Genomic DNA, 23,435 nt, shown 5'->3' on the forward strand with positions numbered 1-23,435 from the left:
AAGAGGAGAACAAGAAAACTAAACATACCCTTGAAAATGTGTCTTAATTATAACATATACCAGTAAGGAAGAGCTATATTACACAAGCTAAATTAAAACAAACACCACAATAAATAAATACCACTGGAAAATGGCCGGAAAACTAGAGATATAAATTATATATAAATTAGGGAAGATATCGTGAAGATGAATAACTGTGGCGAGACCCAAGCAGTGGTTAGATAGCCTTCAGAACGGGACATTCATGTGGATATAAACCTGAAAATCTGTCCTGGCGATCAAAATCATGGGGGGACAGAGACCTATTCCCCCCCCCCCCCTAAATCCACGCCCATGATCATTGTGTGAGATTTTGACCCCAGTCTTTGGGCCAACATCAAATCCTCGTAGCAAAAAATCTAAACAGTCAACCCCATACAAAGTTATGATGAGGAGATTGCCAAATGTGTTCCCCATTGTGCCTATAAAGATTGGAACCAACCGAATGTTGAACAAAAAGCTACAGTCGATGCAAATAATTGCTAGTCTGAGACCTGATGACATCGGGAGTTATCTCCCGCGAAAAATTCTTCTCTCGTGTTTATGTTTCACAATTTGTAAACTCTGTGTGTGGATAAACAGAAGTAAAACTAAATGACATTTAACATTTTAAACCTCGTTTTTTTGTATTAGTAAACATGACATCTCGTGGACGTGGAGCTAGGGTTCCATTTAACAAATCAGCTTTTCGACAACAGAATGAAAAAGAAAATTCAAGTGACGGTGTTCCTTCTGCAATTCTAAAACAAGCCAGGCAAAGTGGACAGTTGAATTTATCTGGGCGAGGTTTAGCGACAGGTAGGCCTACTGTCTGAACCGTGGTAAATTATAAACGGATTTCGTCGATTGTGAACAAACTACTGAATAATTGTTACTAAAAACTTGCCTATGTGTTTGAAATCACCTCTGCCTCTGGTTGAATAAAATCCATTGCACAATTGAATATCCCAACGAAAAAAAAAGTTCTCTCTTGAAAAGTCAATGTTTTTGCTTGTATTTTCGAATAAGCTCATCATAACATTGTACATGTGGCATGATAAGCTAAACCATCTTAATATGTTGAAGGGGTAAATGGTTGACAAATTTTGACAATCACGTCTGCTGCAATCACAACAACGCGCGACCTTTCCAATCGTTTGAGTTTGGGCAACAAAAATGGCAACTGAAGACAATAAAATTAATTTGGAAACAATTGATTGTCAGTCTACTAAATTTCTCTCTTAGTCTCTTGTAAAATTGAACTCCTCACTAACTTGGACATCGAGAAATACAAAAATGGAGGGGGGTGGATGGCCAAATGGTTAGCGCGTGCGTGTTGTATCATAAAGTCTGCCATTGAGTCAACTGGTGTGGTTTCGATTCCCTGGTTGTATGTGACAAAGAGTAGGGTTGCCTGTCCAACCTTGTGGGTTTTTTTGGGGTCCCTGGTTTCCTCCCACTGCTAAAGACACCTATGCGTAAGCGAATTATTGAAATAAAATTGAACCATATGCTAGTCCTGAAATGACCTATTTTGTGTCGAGTGGACGTTAAACCCTCTCTTTCTCCCTCGCACAGAAATGGAAGCTAATTAGGTCACTTATCGGGATAGATCATTTTGTACAAGGGGGTGACAGCAAGGCTTGTCTATCATAACGGTGTCTGTTTTTTTTTTATGACATTTCAAAATTAGTGTATGAATAAGCTATTGCTCTTGGACCGAGTAATGAGTTTGGGCGTTTACAAACATAAATACGCCTTTAGTCCGTTGTTTTGTTGTCTTGTATTAATTATTTGATTAGAGAGTTGAGTGGGATTAATTTATCTATTTTACCTAATGCCCTTTTAATAGAAGGAGTAAACAGTGAATATTTATCAAATTTGTTATAAAGTTCACATGGTCAACAATTTTCTATGGTACTTTCATATACAGTACCTGACAAAGTATGGAGAATAAATATTGATGTACCAGAAGAAGCAAAAAATGTTTCATTGGATAATGCTGAAAATAGATGGTGGGATCAAGTTGATTTAACTAAACTCATCTTAGCATCAAATACTTTAACAGCTATACCGGATGATATCAGCAACTTTCCCGCCTTAACTGTTCTTGATGTAAGTTTCCTTTATTTAGAGCATTTATTATGCTTGTCACAATGTCTGTTGTGCCAAGTGCACAGTACAAACATACCTGTAATGCATCAAATACTGAAATATAGAACTATGTTAAGGAGACCAATATCTCTCAGGACCTAGCTGATGAGTACAACAACCTAGTAATACAAGCTTACCATGACCCAGTAAGAACGCGGTTTATTCATCAACAAAATATATTAAGCAGGATATAACCAGATATTATTGCTCATGCAATTTACCATGGATGACCAAAATTGACAATGTTAGCTGTCAATGCCTTACATAAAAAGTCAGGAATGAATTGATCAGTTTGTCTCTAATTTGACATACAATCTATTTTGATTCCCCAGCCCAAACCCTCAAATTGAACTCATTTTGTCGATAAGAACAAATCTCAAATTATTTGGTTAGTGGCAATGGAGAGACCTCAAATGTGCTAAAATGTCATTACTTCATTCTTAATGAATTTTTTTAAAAAATTAGCGCCACTTTTGAATTAGCATGAAGTGTACTTTATATTGGATAGCTTTGGTATCATGATAACCATTTAAAGATACTTTCCCACTAAAGTGTTTGTCGGGTGGTTAGGCCTGTTTCCAATGAAAGTATGGCAATTTTGGTATACACCCAATCTTTCTAGAAAAATACTGGATTCCTTGAAAAACACCCATGGAGCCTGCACGGGACAAAAATGAGAGGGTGTCACAAATTGGCAGACTGACGATTAAGGGCTGTCTGCTTCAGTGAAATTAAAGGTTGTACTTGAAAATTATCTGATCTATCAAGATTATAGAGCGCTTGATGTATATGTTGATAGACTTGATGGTGAGTGGACTAGGAAAACGTGAGGGACTTAAATGTACAACATTTTCTGAGTTAAAAAACGCAGAAAAAGACATGGGCAGGGGATAATCTGAGAATTTATTTAGGCTCCGATATTTGATAAATGGACATCGTCTTTTATATCCTCAAGCTTCGCACCCGTTGCTAGGTACCTTGACAGCCAAGTCACGTGACACAAACATGACTTCTTTTAATAGATTTTTTATTACTTGGGTATTATTGTGAATACAATGTTTTGAGAAGGATTTGAAGCAAAATTTTGATAGATTAATTAGTTTAAACATGATTTTAGTCCAAATATATCATCAAATCACCCAGATCACCCAGTTTGTACGTGGGAAGGTATCTTTAAAAATTCTTTATTCATACAGATTCATGATAACAATTTAGAAAGTTTACCAGCAGCCTTCAAAGCTTTAGAAAATCTACAGAAACTCGATGTAAGGTAAGCCTGATTTAAAAATGACTTGGATCTTTGAATGAATAATGAATTTAAAGAATGCTTACATGAATCTACTATAATAACTTAAAACACTTTTATTATGGCATCTTGATATTTAAGTAATCTAACAGTCCACCTTCCTTGGACCAAAGATTGTTGGACCAACAAGCATCAAACCAATGAGCACCAAATAACGAACATCAGGTCGGTGGACACCCAAATTTAATACAACACAATTATTCCCAACAAATTTAGAAGCTCATAATATTTCTTTTGACAATAGTAAGCTTCCATCAAAAGTTTTGGGCTCGAAAACAAACACTGTTTGTGGATTAACTATCAACTTATTCTGATGATTAATGAATAATTGTTTATAAATTGTTATTTATATTTTAGTCGTAATAAGTTAAAGGTCCTACCGTCATCTATTGGTTATTTAAGAACTCTGGTCAGTCTCCATGTAGAACATAATCAGCTAACACAACTCTGTGAAGAAATCAAGTGTCTACAAAAAATTGAAGATTTGGTAATATTAATTTTAGTACCAGTTGTTTGAATGGTAGATCTGATGAATTTTCAACTACATTGTTAGTGCCAACAGATATATACGATAATTACAGTTTTATATTTGATCTCTCAAACCATATATATGACCATAACACAATTGATGGAATTTCAAACACACAGATTAGTTATTATAATTAAAGTAATAATTATTTTATATGTTTTTGATCAGTGCATGGAAGATGAATACTGAGATGCCGTCAAATGATAGGAACTCAGGGAGAAAGACCTATCCTAGAAAGATAGACCTGTACTGGGACTATAGAATTCGAAATTGGAATGAACTCATCGATTTTAGAAATTATTATACAAATGAATGTATTTAATCATTGGTTTTAAATATATTTTTCAGGACGTATCTAATAATCAGCTAACAGTTTTACCCACAGCTTTAGGTTATCTTGTAAACCTGGTTAAACTTAATGTTTCTAATAATAAAATCAAATCATTACCACCAGAAATAGGGGATATGTCAGGTGAGTTTAAGCATTCTTCTTTTATTTTATAGACACCTAAATTCATGACACTGACCATAAGTAGGTATATGAATTTAATTTGCAAAGTGTCCATTTGTTATTAAACATTTTAAAGTGGAAGCCCACATTTAAAGGTGTAAAAATAAAAGTTAATAATTAAATAGTGAAGTATCTGATTAGAATTATTTAAAATAGGTCTTTTTTGTCAATACACAATGTCCTACCTTGCAGAACAAAAATGTTGATCCATTCCAGCTTTAAAACAATTGAATATTGGGAATAGTTTGTTGAATAGAATCAGGTGTTTATTAATGATCAACACTTTCTGGGTATTTTTAATCCAGGCCTGAAATATTTTGATGCTACTCATAATGAACTGACACTGCTTCCACAAGAATTTGGTAATCTACGTAAATTAGAGTTACTTTATCTACGTCATAATAAACTGGCCTATTTACCAGTTCTAGAAAATTGTGTATCATTAAAGGTATGTATAAAAGAAAATAGCTTTGTTGATATTCATTCTATAATGATTCTCAAAAACATTCAATTTTACATTTCAGATGTATATAAAGTCCTATAATCTTATTTCTAAGGGAAAGAGAGACAAATGAGGTTTAATGGCCACTCAACACAAACTAGGTCATTTCAGGACTAACACTAATTGACAGACTTTTGATATGGCATCACAGTTCCAAGATGCCTGCGATGATTTTATTCTTGCTCGAGCTTGTTGACTTTACTGAGGGACCTTTTGTTAAATAGTTTACTATTACTGTCAATAAATTGAAAAGAGTCGACGTTTTAATTAAAGATATCAGTTCTTCTTCTCCTTTAAAACACATAGAGAAAAGTTCATTTGATTTGCCAACAGATATCATTTCTAGCTTTTAATGCAAATACCAAGTCAATAGTTCATTGTACTTATACAATAATATTTGTTTGTTTATTTATTGACAGGAACTTCATGTTGGTAATAATAATATTATGGGTATAACTAGTGAACATTTACAACATTTAACATCTATAAATGTATTAGATCTACGTGATAATAAGATATCTAAATTACCAGATGAAATAACCCTACTACAATCATTACAGAGATTAGATATAACTAATAATGATTTAAGTAGGTAAGTTCAAATACAAAAGTACAAGAAATTATGGGCTGTGCAAATTTCATGAAGTATTAAGTAGTGGTCTAGAATACAGAGTATTGAGTAGTTGTCTAGAATACAGAGTACTGAGTAGTTGTCTAGAATACAGAGTATTGGGAAGTGGCCTAGAACACAAATTATTGAGTAATGGATTAGAAAACATGAGTGTGGCCTGGCTTTGCACAACACCCATTACTCTTTATGGCTAAATGGAGTGATTCAAAGCTGTGGTTTTTGAAGCCAGATCTGCTACATACATGTAGATACCAGTAGAGTCATTTGCCAAGCTTCTTGATTCTCGGACTGTTAAGTTGCATCTTGGTATGTTAAGCATCTATCATCACTTTTCTTTTTGTAACTAATCTATTTGAATGTGATTAAATTAATTGTGAATTATTTGAATTTTTATTCCAGTTTACCATATTGTTTAGGAACTATTGTCTCCTTGAAGTCTTTAGTTTTGGAAGGAAATCCCATGAAATCTATTAGAAGGGATATTATAATGGTAAATATTAAAATATTATTGGGTAAATTCACCTATATTTAATGGACAGCTTTGCACCTCCTTCTGATCAATTTAGATTCCCTGTTCCAGACAAATTATACATCAACTTAAAGGTGAAGGTCACTTTCGCGAAACTGGGATATCCCATCTAATTTCAAATTATGAATATCAAACTGAAACATCTAATCTATTAAAAAATGCCGTCTTCATTAGCCCAGTTGGAGCAGAACAGTAGGACGTTAAACCTCATTTCAATTTATTTCTATCTGATAGTGTACAAATATAGTAGTTGTGATTTTCAATTGTTCTTCTGTCTGAAAATTTTATTATTACCTATACTGGGAGCTGAAAAAAAAAACTCCTGTTCTATCAGCCAAAATTCTTATACAGCAGGTACACTAAGATAGTAATGGGATAAAAAAAAAAACAACACCCCCCTTGGAAAATGGTCAGTTTTATTTGATAAAATGACAGTAATAATTGAACATGTTTCTACTGTATTACTTGAGTGATGTGATAATACCATTAACTGGCCTCAATCTTCATACCAACCAAAACATCAAAGTCTGATATCAAAGACTTTCTGGCACTTTTGAAAATTTAAAACAGAGACTTCTGGGATGGAAACTGTCTGTGATTCTTTGTCTTTGCATATTTGTCATCAAATTGTTTTTTTTAGAAGTTCAGTGACTGTAGATAACGTCACTGTTGAGATATCATTTTGTATTCAGCAGATGGACAGTTTAAGTCAGAAAAGGAAATTAATTTTGTTTTTAAATTGCTTAGTGTATTTATAATCTTTTAAATAATACAGACATATGACTTATACCTTTTTGTCTGTGCTTTTGTTTAGAGAGGAACTGTGGAACTAAAAAAATATTTATCAAGTAGAATAGAGGAGCCAGTATCAAATGAAAATAACATGGCTACTGGTGGTAATACTGGTATTATAGGTGGTAATCAATCGGTCAGTTCACATGAAATGTGCCAAATGAAAACATTGGATTACAGGTGAATATTTTATATTGCTGAATACTGGTGATTGAAAATATACTCAGCCAAATTAAAAACTTGACACTGATGAATTTCAACAAATTTTTTTTTCTGGTAAGTCAAATAAAGTTTAAAGTGTTTCTAACGATAGTAAGTAGTAAGAAGCCTTTAATTTCATAAAATTGTAAAGTCACGTGGATCATGTGACTTTTGAGCATAGAAAGATGAAAAACCTGAAAAACACGTGCAAACACAAACTCGTGAGGTCAATCGATGCAAGTTTGCTTAAACTGAACACGCACACGTAACTTGAACTGGAAAAACAAATTAAAATTGTTATTTTCATCTTTGTTAGAAAATGCCGCGCCTTTCAAATGTAGAACGTCTACATGCTATAGGTAGGCTCTATGCTGGTCAGTCTGTGGTCACTGCTGCAAGAGCCTTTAATTGTTCACGCCAGACAATAATTAATGTTAGAATGAGGGTGCTTCAAACTGGAACTATTGCTGACCGCCCAAGGGCGGGAGCGCCACGTGTGACGTCACTCCAGGAAGATCAAGCAATACGATTACGTCACCTTAGAAACAGATTTGTCACTGTAACCTCCACAAGTAGAGAGATGTTTGGTGGAAGGATAACTGCACAAACTGTTCGAAATCGCTTGCAGGCTGCTGGTTTTCAACTCGGAGGCCCTATAATGGACCAATATTGACACCTCTTCATCGCCGTAACCGACTTGTGTGGGCCACAAGACACATAAGATTTACTCAAAGACAGTGGAATTCGGTTGTCTTTAGTGACGAATCTCGATTCACTTTGAGATTTGCCGATGGCAGGGTCCGAGTGTACCGCAGACGAGGTGAACGTTACGCTCAAGTATGCGTCAGGGAAGTTGACCCATTTGGTGGCGGCAGCGTCATGGTTTGGGGTTCTTTTTGTGCACATGTATGTTCTCCTCTTGTTGTTGTCTAAGGGAACTTAAATGCTGTCAAGTACAGGGATCAGATTTTGCAACCGGTTCTTCTTCCGTTTATGCAGAGACATGGGCCTGGACTAACGTTTCAACAAGACAATGCTCGACCCCATACAGCAATTGCTACCCAGAATTTTTTCAGAAATGCCGGTGTCCAAGTCCTGGATTGGCCGTCGCTTAGCCCCGACCTTAATCCTATTGAACACATCTGGGACGAACTGGGTCGACGTGTTCGTCAGCAAGTAAATCCACCACTGACGTTGCAGGACCTTCAACATGCTCTTGCTGAGCAGTGGCGACGTCGTCCTCGGGTAGTGTTTACTAATGTTCTGAGATCATGAGAAGACGTTGTGTGGCAGTACGAGAGGAGGCCACAACCGTTACTAAACACTTTATTCCGATTGTTCTCCAAGTCTGTGAATTTCATTTTGGGGGTTACTGTGACATCACGAACGTTATCAATGTCAAGGACTTTCGGCGAGACGTATTCTTGCTTTCTGTTGATGTCAAGGTCGTCTGTGCACAACATAACACTAAAATAGTTTCCTTAAACCAAATATTAAAAATCTAGTCCCAAAAATCCTGAGTGTCAAGTTTTTAATTTGGCTGAGTATATTTATCCCATACGAAAAATATGTACAGGGTCATTCCATGTCATGTGACCCCACAGAATGTTTTGAAAAAAAATATATGTTATAGTGAATACAAACTAATTTAAAACTGCAAAGTTATATGACTGTAGCATTATTATTCTTGAAATTTGGGGATTTGGAAGAACTCTTTTAAGTAGGGTTTGTTTTTGAGGCTATAGTTGTTCAATAGTGAAAATCTTTATTTTAGCCAAAAACAAGCATCAGAGATTCCTGCTGATATACTGGAGGCTGCTCAAAAAGCTGATGTCACAGTAGTCAATTTACATAAAAATATATTTACAGATTTACCAAGCAAGTATGTTACTTTTAAGAATAAAATTCTTAGTTTTTGCCCATTAAGCCAAAGGGCTTTTCTTGTCACTGCATTCTCTCAACATTTTTTATAGTCAGTTTATAACTTTTTATAGATAAATCCCAACACAATTTATATCGAAAACAATCACTGCTTTGTACACATATAGCACAACGTTTCAACAATCACAAAAAAATAACCCTTCAAAATTGTGATGAATTGTGATAAGAGAACACTTGTCGAAACTTTGTTCTATGTGTTTATAAACCAGTGATTATTTCCATATAAATTGTGTGGTGTTTTTTATTGTGCTCGATTTGCTAAATGCCACTCAATTATAGCAGTTATAAATTTTATTTTGCCAACCTATTGTTGATTGCTAAAGGAAATTTTGATAATGGTACATATTTCATTATTACATAAATTGTAATAGTACTAAAATAATTTAATTTTTATCAGTCTTAGGTTGTTAAGTGATACTGTCACAGAACTTCACTTAAACTGGAACAAGATATCAACATTAAGTTCTGAAATAAGTGCCTTTAAAAGACTAGTGTGTTTAGATCTAGGGTAAGTTGAAAATGGGCCATACAGCACAATACACAATAAGACCACACTGCAGGTGTCTTAATTAAGCTGTGTATTATTAATAAACTTCTTAGTAAATACCTAATTTGAAAATGTGTAGTTATTCAATACACATAGATCAATGTACACAATCTTCATGGGGTGAATACACAAAGTCAGCATACACAAATGTGTTCAATACACAAAATCTTCCTGGGGTGTGATGTGATATACACATTCTTCATGGGATGAATATACAAAGTCAGTATACATACCCAAAATGTGTTCAATACACAAACCATACATAGACCAATAGATCACCACATAGATAAACACAATCTTTATGAGTTGTGATTTGGTTAAATTATTAAATACACACATATATGATCAGTAAATAGATAATATGTAATTAAATTACGTATAGTTAACCATGTATCAGTACATACCACAAAATTTGTCTGGAAACGGATGTTAAGCCTATAAACCAAGCAACCAAATTACTCTTATAATGTATCATTAATTCTTTATTTGTAGGAATAATATGTTGACTGATCTACCTAAAGAAATATCATCTTTACAAAATATCAGAGAAATCATAATATCACGCAACAGGTAAATTTAATATTTTAGATAAATCTCCATCATTGGTTAGAACCTGTAAGAATATAAACTTGTGAGGTCTTTTGGGTGAAATGAAAAACTGAAGTAAGATTACGTTTTATAGCACACCAAATGATGTAATACATCAAAGATCTGTTGCCCCGAGAAAATTGTGATATACATGAAGATTGAAAACCGATATATTCAACTGTAAATGACTGAATTGTTGTGTTGGTAAGATATTATACTCCTATACATTATTCTCTCATTTATAATTTATTAATATATTATATTTAACAGATTTACTGTGATACCATCGGTTGTTTTTGAATTAAAGAAGTTAGAGATATTATTTGCTAGTGATAATAAGATAGAAGTTATTGATGTGGATGGGTTAAAGAGACTACCTGTACTAGCTACGTTAGATCTACAGAACAATAATATCAGTCAAGTACCACCTGAACTAGGCAATTGTCCTTTAAAGTAAGTTTTATAATCGCTGAAATAGCCATGCTTGAGTGCATGTCTTAATGAATTCTGAGTGGGTTGGGTTAAATTTCGAAATTAAACATTTGATAGACATCGCACCAATCACAATATTTCAACACACTAATAGCATCAAATAATTTTTTATGATCTTACCTAATATTCAGATGTACACACTGTAACAAACTCAGCTATAGACTCATAAAGCTAATACATCTTTTTAGTGCTAAGGAAGTGAGCAGCAGAAGTTGCGCCAGAAGTTTTGGTGCACTTTATGCCCTTAGTTGAATATATATGACCATTACACTATCCGGTATTAGTGTAATGTAAATATACTCAAGATACAATGAAAACTGATTTGACTGAAAGTGCTTGGGAGACCATGTAGGTAAAATGTGATTTTTGGCATGATTGTAGGCTGCACATGTTCCACACAAGAAAATCAACAACCCACAGAAGCCAAAACAATTTTACTTTACAGTGAAGTGTACCCACAAGGAGTAAAAATCAAAATTCAGTAACAAGTGTATCCATCTCTAGCAGCCACACAGAGAGATAAGCCTTTGAATGACTGGTTGTGAGATCTTTCTTCACTCTCTTTGCAATGCTACTTCCATTTGTGGGGGTCACAGTGGGTAAGACGCTGGCTCGCTAGCCTGGAGGTCGGATGTTCGATCCCTGCATTGGCCAAGAGTTCATCTAGATTTTCCAGCGTGGTTCCCCCCCCTTGTCAGTGATGCAGGACGGAGGGCCTAACAAGGACAGCTATCTAGTCGTTCTGATTGGATGAAAAAACGAGGTACCATGTACTCATTGGCGAGCACGTAAAAGATCCCTTGACAGTTGGAATTCGATATAAAAGTAGGCCGTAGTGCCACTGTCTCGGTAAAATTTCCCTCATAGCACCTTGTATGCACGTCTTCATTAGCCCAGTTCGGAGCAGAACAGTAGGACGTTAAACCTCATTTCATTTCATGTCGCTTCCATTTGATAGAAATTTTACAGTTGTGGATTCTGGACTGGCCATTCAAGCACTGTCACTCTTTTTGTTTAAACGTAGTTCATGGCATTAGTTCACATGTTAGATAGTTAAATCCAATTTTATTAGTAATCATTGTTTAATTACAGATCTTTACAGATAGCCGGAAACTTGTTTCGTAATCCACGACCAGCTATTCTAGCTAAAGGAACCCCAACTTTATTAGAACACTTGCGCAGCAGAATAGTTACATAACAAGACTAAAAATGTGTATGTCATACCTGATATAAGTTAAACAATGTCCTTGATAGTGCTAAATTTTTATTATTTTTGTATTGTAAATATAATTAGTCTTGCCTCATTATGTTCCCTATATTTTCATGTTAACTTGAGTTGTGCTTTATCGATATATCCTTATAATGTTATTGTTTTTAAATGACATGTATTAAACATAGATTGTATGCTAGAAATATGTAGATTGTATGATAGTAATATATTTTCATATCTAGTCTTTTCATAACCCGGTAACTAGCATTTTATATTTGACAATAAAGCTCAATATTCTATGAACTGCAATTTTGTTTTATTAATGCTCTATTGTCAACTTATACATGATAATGGTGTATTATGGTATGGTTTGAAATTAATTTTTTGTAAATTATATTAGAATGAGATGGTACTCACATAATTATGCACATATTTTGGAATTTCAAATTGTTAGTGAAAAAGTTTGTGTATAAATTTAATTAAAAAACCCAACGAATTTAATTCAAAAATAAAATTGTCGATTTTCATTGGAGTTTATATGTTGATTTGTTTTGTGGGATAACAATGTGTACACATTGCCATGCCTGTAAAATAAGCCTTGACAGTTGGAATTCAATTGCTTTTCGGGCAAAATTTCTGTCATAGCATACTGTATAGAGTATGCCTGTCTTCCTTAGCCCAGTTGGTGCAGTAAAGTAGAACTTGAACCCCATTTAATTCCCTAATTCTAAGAGGATTGGCGCCATTATTTTTTATGTGGCTATAATTTGTATCGTCGGTGAAGTGTCAAAAGGGTGTATCTCGGGAAATTAGTCAAATACACATTTTTTGCATTTATAAAATCTCACAATTTAATATGCACATTTCTGTATAAGCTGTATACCACTACGCAATTAGAACTGTTCTGGGTATCATGTGTCCAAATGTTGTATCTGGATCTGTGGAAATTTTGAAATGCAAAAGGTTCTATTTCTTCATCTTTAGAAATTCTTAGATACACCCTTTTGACACTTCACCAACGGTATACTGAACACAGACCAAGTATAATGTGTAATAGTTAGTGTATTAGAAGTGTAGTAATATTACACCAATACACATTAAATAATGTGATTTGTTCATCAAGTAATGGAGTTGATGTAATCAATATGTTTCATACAGAAATGATACAACAGCTAAATGATGTCTTCATAACTGCATAATACTTTCTTAAAACTAAAACACCATTCTAGTTCATTTCTACACAAAATGTTTTGCCATAGAAAACGAAATTTAGTGGAAGAGATGTTGCCTTTGAACTGGTCATGGAAACCGGATGAATAGACATGTTAAATAAATATAGGAAGTTTTATTGATAATAAACAAAGTTTAGAACAATACTGGGGACTAATAATAATAAACATTAACAATTAATAGATCGATAATATCACAGAAACCTTTTTTTACTTTTAAAAAATATAAAGTTAAATATATTATTCAATAAAAAAATATTCTAAAATAATGCAATATAGTTTTAACTATATTGCATTATTTTAGAATATTTAAAAACCATTAATGCTGTTTAATAGTATATACATCTAATGAAACCAATGTATTCCAATAAATATAAGATAACTACCAAATAAATCATAATACAAGTAGAAAAATAACAATGTGTTTAACAAACAATAACATGTAAACCATATATAAATAATATATTAATAAAATAATTTGTTTCTGCATATTAGAGCTTTCCTCTGGTTGATTGTTTTGACTGAATATCTCTAGCATTTACAGTACAGACTTTTTTTGTTGGCCAGTAATATCGGTAATTATGAATATCTTGAAGAGATAATGGAATAAATACATTAACATTACATTAGCTATGGATAATTACTACAGAATGTAAAACATAAGACTATATAAAACAATAAAAACAAATTAAGATAGAAATGTAAGATCATATAAAATAAAATATTCAATTAGAAACGTTTTTGATAGGTATATTATATAATAATAAAAGTAAGCATATTCTGTCGCACCATGCTTAGATAATGCTGTTTATTTTAACAAGGTTGAGGTTAGCTATAAAATGTGAGATGAAGACATACAGACGAGATCAATCGAACAGTACCTCAATCGTAAAGACTTATATTTTGTCGATGGATTCATTCAATTACCACCTGGCCACACGTTAGTTAATACACTCGATTCAGTATTCTTATGATTGTCATCCTGTTTTGCGCTGTACATTCAAAATGGCCAATTCCCATAATAACAGAACAGTATCATAGTGAAGATGAGTGAATTATTATGGATATCAATATTATGGATCGAGCGATCAAAATATTTTGCTGTTCAGATTAATCTAGGGAGATTTGATATAAAAACTATACATAATATACAGACAACCATACATATTTAAAATTATAATGGAGGGATTGTAACTCCTAAATTTTTGATAACATGAAAAAATTAATAAGATAATAAATTCTAGACTAGATAAAAAAAAAAGACAAATTCTAACTACCATCAAAATAGAATTTAATTTTATATCTTAGAATTATTTGAATCTATATGTGTTACAACATCTGTCAACTGATGTTTCACTCTCTTCATTTTTGTTCCCCAAAGGTCAAAGGTTTCCAGGAATTGGTGGTATGGCTGTGTAAGTGAATCCAAAACACCAATTTTGATCATTCCGGTTTCATTTGGATTGTTTTCAAGCCATATCTGTAGTTGTTGCTGTGTATGGTGATAGGACTCGAGATCATCTAGAGATTTATAACAGGCAGCTAGATGTTCGTAACATACATGTATCCATCTTTGATAAACCCCATAAGTTTCTGAAACAAATATTCTATTTTCATGCAAGTGTTTTAGGGTTTAACTGGAAATAATGAGAAGGCTGAATAATATTGAGAAATATTGCAATTTTGTATTAATAATTGTCTTTTCTTGTGAGTCATCATATTATATACCCTTCAAAAAGGGTAACCAGTGTATGTTAATAACAGGCCAATTGCCTATACATGAACATAAACAGTTCATATGGGCGGCTTATCTGACGGCCCCATTTCACTCGCAAAGAGATAAAAATAGACGTTTTTGATTTTTGTCTTAATAATGAGTAATTGCTCCACCAATCCTCAGACATTCAGCAATTCATCGTGGCATGCTCCTAATCAACCGTCCAATCACGATTTGGGGCAATCTGACCCACTCCTCTTGCAGTGCCACGCCCAATTCATGCAGTGTTGTCGGTTGCCATCTCCCGATCAAATTAAATGTAACACACTAAAGCAAAGATACGCTAAATAGTAAATCTTATGCAAGAACCGATAGGAAAGCAAACATGGATAGGATAAACCAGCAAGCGGCAGTTTTCATCAACCCTTCCTTGAAGTGTCAAATTTGACAATGAACCCCTCCCACGTGTATGGTGGTTCTGTTGGGGCGATAAGTTCTTCATTACTCTCAAAGCATGTCAAATGTCCATGACTATTTATCATATCACAACCTGCATAGGTATTTGCAATTCATTACCCCCTACTTTTTTTGAAGAGTATAGTATTTATATTGATACTGAAGCCAGTAAAAATATTAATAACATTGTAACAAAATATTTATATTAGAAACTTTGGCTTCATCGAGTCTCAAAAATACTAATCAAAATACTAATTAGATTTTCACGAATCATCTAATATAGATATTGTGACAGAAATCTGCCTGGTAGAGAAACATTTAGACCATGCTTGAAGGGGGAATTTCACAAATTAATGAATTCTCAGGAATAATGCTTTGCCATCAGAAACATATTACTGGTACATGTACAGCACAACTCACCAACATTTGACACAGCTTCTTTTAATAAAATGACAGCCTCTTGGGGTCTGTGTAATATCTTATAAAATGTTCCTAATGTTGCTAGAGACAACAGATAATAATGGCTTGTAGGTGACTGACATAACTTCATATCAATCACACACTGTTTCAAGTTCACTTCTGCTTCATCGAGTCTGAAAAATACCAATCAAAATACTAACACATTACAAATTACAAATGAAGTTACTTAAACATGACTTAAAATATCACTAAAAATAAGTATGATACAATTAATTTAAATCTATCATTTAAAGTCAGTAAATTCAAATAGTATGTAGAGCTTCATATAACACAAGTCTACTACATTTTCATCTCCAGTACTACTATATAACTATAATCAACAACTGAAGGATAAATTATAATTAGATAGTCACACAGCAGCAATGCCTTAAAAATCATTAGGGTTCATCCCATTACTTCACTCCAAATATAAAAATCAAGGGTCACAAAAAAGATAGAGAGGCATCTCCAAAATCGATGTTTTAAGAAAACAGGGGTAACTTGCGAACAGAGAGAGAGAAAGAGAGAGAGAAATGGGTTTTAACATCCACTCGACACAAACTAGGTCATATGGTTCAATTTTATTTCCATAATTCGTTTGCGCATAGGGGTCTTTAGCTGTGGGAGGAAACCAGAGGACCCGGAGAAAACCCACGAGGTTGGACAGGCAACCCTACTCCTTGTCACGTACAACTAGGGAATCGAAACCCCGCCAGTTGACTCAATGACAGACCGTATGATACAGCGCGCGCGTGCTAACCATTCGGCCATCCAACCCCTCACTTGCGAACAGAAAGTCACAGAACGCTAAAAATCAATAGGGTTTATCCTCTCATCGAAAACACAATATTAAAAACCGTAGTTTCTATTGCATTTACAAGTCAATTCTTGACAGATGGATATGGGTAACGACTATAATACACCCACACAGAACTGTGGCAATATAAAATCTTTCAATAAGGCAATATTAATTGAATTTTTTTTCGTAAAACAAAAAAAAAAGTTAGTGTAAAAAGCATTATGATTATTATGAGCAAGCTTATAAAAATATTCAGCTATACAACAAACTACAAGTACATGTGTTGTATTTTCTAATATGTTACTAGCCGAATACTGTACATTAAAGTTTCTAACTATAAAAAAAAAGAATTTTTTTATGCTCCATTGAAAACAAATTGTTAAAATTTCTGGTTTGTAAGTCTAAAAGCAGCAAAAGTAAAAGTTGAGTGTTTTTGGAAGACTACTTTTCTACTCACAAATCATGATTTATTTCAGGATGGCTGAAAAATATTGATTTTTATAAATCTAAAATCATTATAATAAACTTAAATATTACATGTTATTACCTTTGATTTTTAATTACTACAATTACAATCAATAGTGATATTTCTGCAAGTTTATGCTCATAAATAACCAATGAACATTATCAAAAAATAATATTCTATAATTAGAATTACGTAAAAGGTACCTTGTCATTTTTGAGTAGATTTGTCCTAACAAGGAATATATCTGAGCTGTTCGAAGGCTAATATCTCCATAACAAGATTTAGAGATAATCAAGGCCTGTTTGGCTTCCACTTCCGCCCAGTTTAAAGTTGAATCATGAACCTCTTTTGGGCCATTTAAAGCTTTCCATTGTAGTGCTGAGGCTGTAAGAAATTGATAATATCAATCTGGATATTGAAGAGTTTTCAAGAGGCACATAATAGAGAACAACACAGAGTTTTTAATGTCTTTTTGCCTAACAATTTTAATGACAAACACCACCTTAATTATTTAAAAAAACATAACACAGGGTATTTCAATTACAGAGTGAAGTTTGATAAAAGCTATATTTCGGTATTTTCCCTCAGAGTATGAAGTCAAAGGAGGTTTCACAAACCGTTCCAGATATCTTTATAAAACTTTGTACACTCACCAATCCTACGTAGTTGTGCCTTTTGCAGATTAGAAATTCCTCGAATTGAATTTGTGAATTTGACATAGCTTTTGATATACAAGAATGCAGGATGTTGATGACTTGGTTTCTTGTTTCTATTAGAAATGCTTACAAAGTTCTATACTTACCAAATGTATGAAGAAAAACATAGAGAACAGGATGCTGAGTTGGAAAAATACCCCGTACAATTCTAACAGCTTCCATAGAATGGTTATAGTAGTCATCAGAATCAAATTTATGTAAAACCATCAAAGCCTTGGAAACAGCTCTATGGGCAAAGGCTACTTGTAAACACTGACATCCATACATTTTTACTGCCACATCTAAAGTCAGCTGAAAATAAATAAAAGTTATACATGTATACAGAATCAATATCAGTGATCTTAAATCCATTTATTTAAAGATAATTGAATTTGCATGTTGATAGTATAGTAATATCCTTATCTACCCGTTTAATAATTAAACCTCAGATTTTGGTCAAAGTATCTAATTCGGTTGATTAGATGTTTTATTCAAATTAAAGATACATTATGGGAGATTCAATAACGAGTTGGCAGTTCTCACTATAATAGTTAAAAACTAGATAATGAAAATTTCATTCAAATTGATCCACTATGAACTAAGGATTGAAATTCCCGCCTAGCCTCAATCATCATTACTAAAGTCAATACGATAAACAGCATAGTCTTGATTATCCATTTAATCGTTAAATCGTGAAGGAAAGTTATACAGTAAATCGGCTCATAATCCACTAAAGATCGCAGGCTAGTGATGCCATCTAGAGTTGATTAGGGTCTTGTTTTGTTAATTAATGTCTAATTAATTCTTTAGAAAACATTTCAGGCCTAAAAAAAGACCTGCAATAGACAGATTTAGCTCTTGCATAATGCATGTTTAATGATTAGACGAGTTGTATACAATAAATTTTTATTTTGTAATGCATGTTTATTCAACGTTTAATCAAACTAATTGTTGAAAGTGCATATTTAAGCTCCTGTAGGCCTACTTGCAATATTCTTGAATAATGCCCAACGTCACTAATACTCTAACAAACATTATTTTGGTAACCCACCAAAGAATTTTCAAACATTTATGATTGTTTATATAAGTTAGTATTTTAGAATTAAAATATTTCACATTGTATGATCATCAGCAAAAGTGTCCTTCTTTTTATCCATAGGTTTATACATTAATGAATTAAAGATACATTATGTAAGATTTAGATAAAGAACTGGCCATTCTTGCTATAATAGTTCAACAGTAGATGATGTAAAATGAATAATTTGAAAATTTCATTCAAATTACTCTGAAGGTTTGACCGATGTGTGCAATAATTTCAACCACCGTACTGGTTGATCGAAGCTAAGTCTCGGTCCTCCATATTTGATTAAATCAAAGTATCGATGAACCATTCTAATCTATTTAATATCGGAGAAATCTGATGCCATTGAGAGTTGATTAAGGCTTGGATCAGTAAATTAATGACTAATTAATACTTTAGAAAACATTTCAGGCCTAAAGAAAGACCTGCAATAGGCAGATTTAGGTCTTGCATAATGCATGTTTAAGTTGATTTCAATGTATGTCTTATTTGTATTTTAGTTTACCAGTATTTATTTTATTTGTATATTTAATTTCTGTACCATATTTTGTAAAGCGCACTTAGTCGTTGAAATTATATTGAGTAAAGCTAAACTGAGAGTAATAATGAGTTATGCACACAACCTACAATGTGCTCCTAAAAGTTATATATTTTCTATATTTACCTCAGCAATCTGTAATGTTACATCTTCTTGAATAAATTCACTGGTAAAATGACACATATGTAATAAAGCTTTCAGATATAATGGGTGACTTTTACCAAAATATGACCTGCAAAAAAATATATATCATATATTTAAGATGATATAAAAATATTTTGGGGTTCTTGGAGAATCGTTCTGAAAAATCTGGTGATGGAGAATTTCTTTTTAAAAAAAATTTTTTTGTAAAAGAATCAAGTATCTAAATGACTAATAACAAATATCCCATATCATTTCTCGTATCATGTGTCCATTCGTGATGTGTACAGAAATATATTTATATAATTAACTATTCTTGTGTTACATATCTGAATTTACTTCTGCATGTCAAGTTCATTTAAAAGAAGTTAAAAACAAAATGGTTTAATGATTGATGCAAGCACAGATTACATCTGTCATCTCCATGGACCACAGAATATAATATCTGCCATTTCTTTTAACCCCACTTTTTACGGCAGGAAATATGAAAGTATGGTAATCAATGAGGATATTTTTTAAAACAATTTATATATGGCTAAAAGACACAGAAAATGAATACAATTTGTTCTAAAGATAAATATATTGTCATAATGTCATTCAATAAGTTAGTTCTATATTAACAGAGAAAAACTTACTTGGCTTGTATGACAGCTTGAACTGCCATTTCTCCTGCTTTCTTAATTTGTAATTTACTACAAAAAGCTATGACACCATTACATAAAGCATTCACTATTCCAACATGATTGTTTGGTGAAAACTCCTGTAACAGATCAAAAGATGTTTCAGAATTCATAATTTTTACAACCATAAATGATTCTACAGATAACTTCTTTATCCAGAAATTCTACTATTTCAAAAGGTATCCACCAGTTTGAAGTACCTGTGTAGATGCTTTTACAAACTTTATTCTCCAAGGAGACATCGGTTGTAGTGTGCAGTATGCTCCTTGAACACAGGTTTTAAATGTTTCATAATTAGGGTTTAACTTAATTTATTTTGAATATACATGTAATATATCAATTTCTCAACAAGAATACTACTTTATGTTTCTATATGATGTATCGCCTATAGGCTATTATATTAAAAAAAAACAATACCTGTAATGCTCTCTTAGCCCAACCATAGCCAGATGTTAAAGAACCCTGTTCTAATTGATAATGACTCATTTGAACCAACAGATCCCCTTCTTCTATCAAATCTTTTCCAAATGACATCAGTTGTATTGGCCATGTCATTTGAACAGACCAAAAATAAGCTTGTTCTGCTCCCTGAAAGTTGTAATTTCTGTTTCTAACTTCAGTGAGTTTAACATAGGCTTTATATCTCGCCATCCAAGTATCAATATTAGAATCTGCGGTTAGAAAATCAGCCAGAAGGCTGATGACTTCCTCAGCTTCATGAAAGTAACTCAGTTCTAAGAAAAAATCACATAATTGGAAACCATGTATGATGGCCTGGTCTGTTGCTTCTTTATTCTGAGAAGAATTAATGGTTTTCAAAACAGTAGAATAGGACTCATTCAGATCTCTTGCTAAGGATTCAATGCTCTTAGAATATTTAACATATGAATAATAGAACTGGGGCTCAATGAGAATTTCTACCATAGCTTCACACATACAGAGCTCAAATCCAGCAGGTAGTTGGTTTTGCTTTTTCAAAACTGTAATCATTTCAACTTTCTGCAGTTTTGCTAAAATTTTCTTTTCATGATTTAATTGTTCTTTGTCTTCAAATGAAGATGACTTCTCTAACTTCGAAAGTAATTCCTCTGGCATTATAATTTGGGATGTAAAATTTTCAGGATTCGGTACCCATTGATGGAGGTATCCCTTCACTAATGTCATTGCCTCTTTGTTATTGTTATCAATATTGGCACCACCAGAAACTTTACTTCCAATCTCAGATGTGTTGTCGTTTATTTCCTTTTCTGTTAAACTATTTTCTTCACCATCAGACTGACTGTATCTATTAAGAACAAGAACATTTGGTGATTTATTTCTCCTTGACTTTTCTGATTCTGAGTTTTGACTGCTCGATTTATCATCATCATTTGCTACAATTTTTGAGCTGTCAGAGATTTCTGGAAGTAATTCATATTTTTTGAACGCTAAGGAATCCACATTATTGTCAACCCCACTTATTTTAACTTTCGTGGAAGCTGGTCGTTGTATAAAGGTGTTGTCTAAAAACTCCACAAGCAGATGGTATCGTTTTTTGACCTCAGTTCCACCATTTGGACCCAATAAAGCATCTCGAAAATGTTTGTACCAGTCTGTTTCTTTCTTTTTAGTCGGCAAAATGTCAATTAAAATTCTAGCCTTGTCCTGGCTTGTAGATCCTTGCATAATTTCATTCTTATCTGCAGATGTCAAAACACCCTTTTGTCTTAATATTGGCAAAATATTTTCAACTTTGAGTTCTTGCACAAGAGCTATCCGATTCACTTTCAGTCTCATTAAGTTTTGTCTTACTGTTCTACTGGTCTCCATTTCAACTTTACTAGTAACTGGTAAAAGTGGAGCAGGCATCATCCTGAAATTAACAACACAAAAATTTATTATGTTGAATCATTTTAATATCTTGTCTATTTTTGTGACATTTTATGAAATACCGTAATACCTGTAAATTTTTTGACAATTTTTCCTTTAAATAGGCCTAAAAAATAAAATAAATTTTATAGATTCTATCATAACTAAAGCAGCCATGCAAAGGATGTGAATGATTCAAGATTGTGTCTTTCATTTTGATATTTCATCTGAATTTAAATGTCTGATGTCATATGAGGCCTTGGCTATGACATATTTCTTGTGACATATTGCAGAAACCTGGATATCATTATTACATCCCAACATGATTTACAGAAAGTTTGCCATATGGAGGACACAAGAATCAATTACACAGATTTTTCTTTTTGGTGACAACAAACTTCCAGAGCTATTTAGAAAACACCTAGAGGACCTAGGCCCTGTTCCTGTTGTTACCCATCATTATGATCATAGCAAGCCTATCTAAAAACCAACATCAGTTTTATGTAATTTATTTCTTTAGCATTGTTTGCATATACTCCCAGCCACTGAGATTGAATAACTCCCTGTCACTGGGATTGAATAACGGTTGATCGAGACCATTTTATTGATAATTTCTTGATTGAATGATTGTTGAGGCCATGGCTCTTTACTAAATAGTTAAAGGAGCTAAATCGCTAACATTTGGGACCTAGAAATTGACACAAGTGGGTCGGAACTCATATAATACTGTAATATGAATGTATATAAACTGATATACATTAAATGGTTTCCGTTTTTACTCTAATTTCAAATCAGTTATGTTCCGCGAAATAAGCCAGCAGTCTCAATCGAATGCAAATTTCTAGCGCCTGGTTATTCCAGTCTACATACGCCGTTTGGTTTGGTGCAATATGTCTAGCCTCGTTCCTCGAGTCTCTTGCTAGAACTGGGGCTGAAGAGGTAATAAACGCATTGTACGATTCGTGTACCAATCCAATGGTAAAATGTTTATTTTGTCTTAAATATTGGATATCAGAAGCCCATATTTTTCCGGTAAGATCACAGCATCAATGTTGATTTAAATTGACAAATAATTTGTGTTTTCAATGTTGAAGATTTTGGATGATATTGAGTTAGAGACTTAGGTAGTTTAAAATAGGGAGACCGTTGAGTTGTTGATAATGCCGATACCGTAGCAACACATCTTAAAATATCAGTGGTTAGGTTTTCGTGAGATTTTATCTGTCATAAATGTACAAACCCTCCTACTACGTAAGTATTTCGTCGCACGGATGATGCCATACTGACACAAGTAAAATAAAAGCTGGTCAAAGGGAATCTGACTTAGAAAGATTGTTTACAGTCGTCCATCTTGGAAACGGAACAATAATATTGT

At 33.2% G+C, this 23,435-nt stretch overlaps 2 protein-coding genes across 3 annotated transcripts; one reads left to right on the forward strand and one right to left on the reverse strand.

The window, feature by feature from the left end:
* Positions 1 to 568: 568 nt before the first annotated feature.
* LOC126818454 (leucine-rich repeat-containing protein 40) lies at positions 569 to 12,483 on the forward strand. The gene is made up of 14 exons (XM_050545875.2): positions 569 to 837; positions 1,952 to 2,133; positions 3,369 to 3,442; positions 3,836 to 3,965; positions 4,356 to 4,479; positions 4,824 to 4,966; positions 5,440 to 5,612; positions 6,051 to 6,141; positions 6,995 to 7,152; positions 8,948 to 9,055; positions 9,512 to 9,622; positions 10,154 to 10,231; positions 10,520 to 10,702; positions 11,834 to 12,483. The coding sequence occupies exons 1-14, from the start codon at positions 678 to 680 to the stop codon at positions 11,937 to 11,939; spliced, it is 1,821 nt and encodes a 606-aa protein (XP_050401832.1). The 5' UTR covers positions 569 to 677; the 3' UTR covers positions 11,940 to 12,483.
* Positions 12,484 to 13,480: 997 nt separating this feature from the next.
* LOC126818451 (uncharacterized) lies at positions 13,481 to 23,430 on the reverse strand. Of its 2 annotated transcripts, XM_050545868.2 has the most exons (9): positions 23,301 to 23,430; positions 20,630 to 22,064; positions 20,168 to 20,292; positions 19,518 to 19,623; positions 17,880 to 18,084; positions 17,281 to 17,461; positions 17,069 to 17,092; positions 15,774 to 15,946; positions 13,482 to 14,773 (listed from the first exon to the last, which is right to left on the reverse strand). In XM_050545868.2, the coding sequence occupies exons 1-9, from the start codon at positions 23,339 to 23,341 to the stop codon at positions 14,478 to 14,480; spliced, it is 2,586 nt and encodes an 861-aa protein (XP_050401825.1). In that variant the 5' UTR covers positions 23,342 to 23,430; the 3' UTR covers positions 13,482 to 14,477. The 2 variants fall into 2 exon arrangements, with proteins under 2 accessions (XP_050401826.1, XP_050401825.1); XM_050545869.2 differs by lacking the exon at positions 17,069 to 17,092 and having other exon boundaries at positions 13,481 to 14,773.
* Between the last annotated feature and the right edge of the window lie 5 nt (positions 23,431 to 23,435).

Source organism: Patella vulgata, chromosome 4, assembly GCF_932274485.2.
Source record: "Patella vulgata chromosome 4, xgPatVulg1.2, whole genome shotgun sequence".
Classification (NCBI taxonomy): Eukaryota; Metazoa; Mollusca; class Gastropoda; family Patellidae; genus Patella; species Patella vulgata.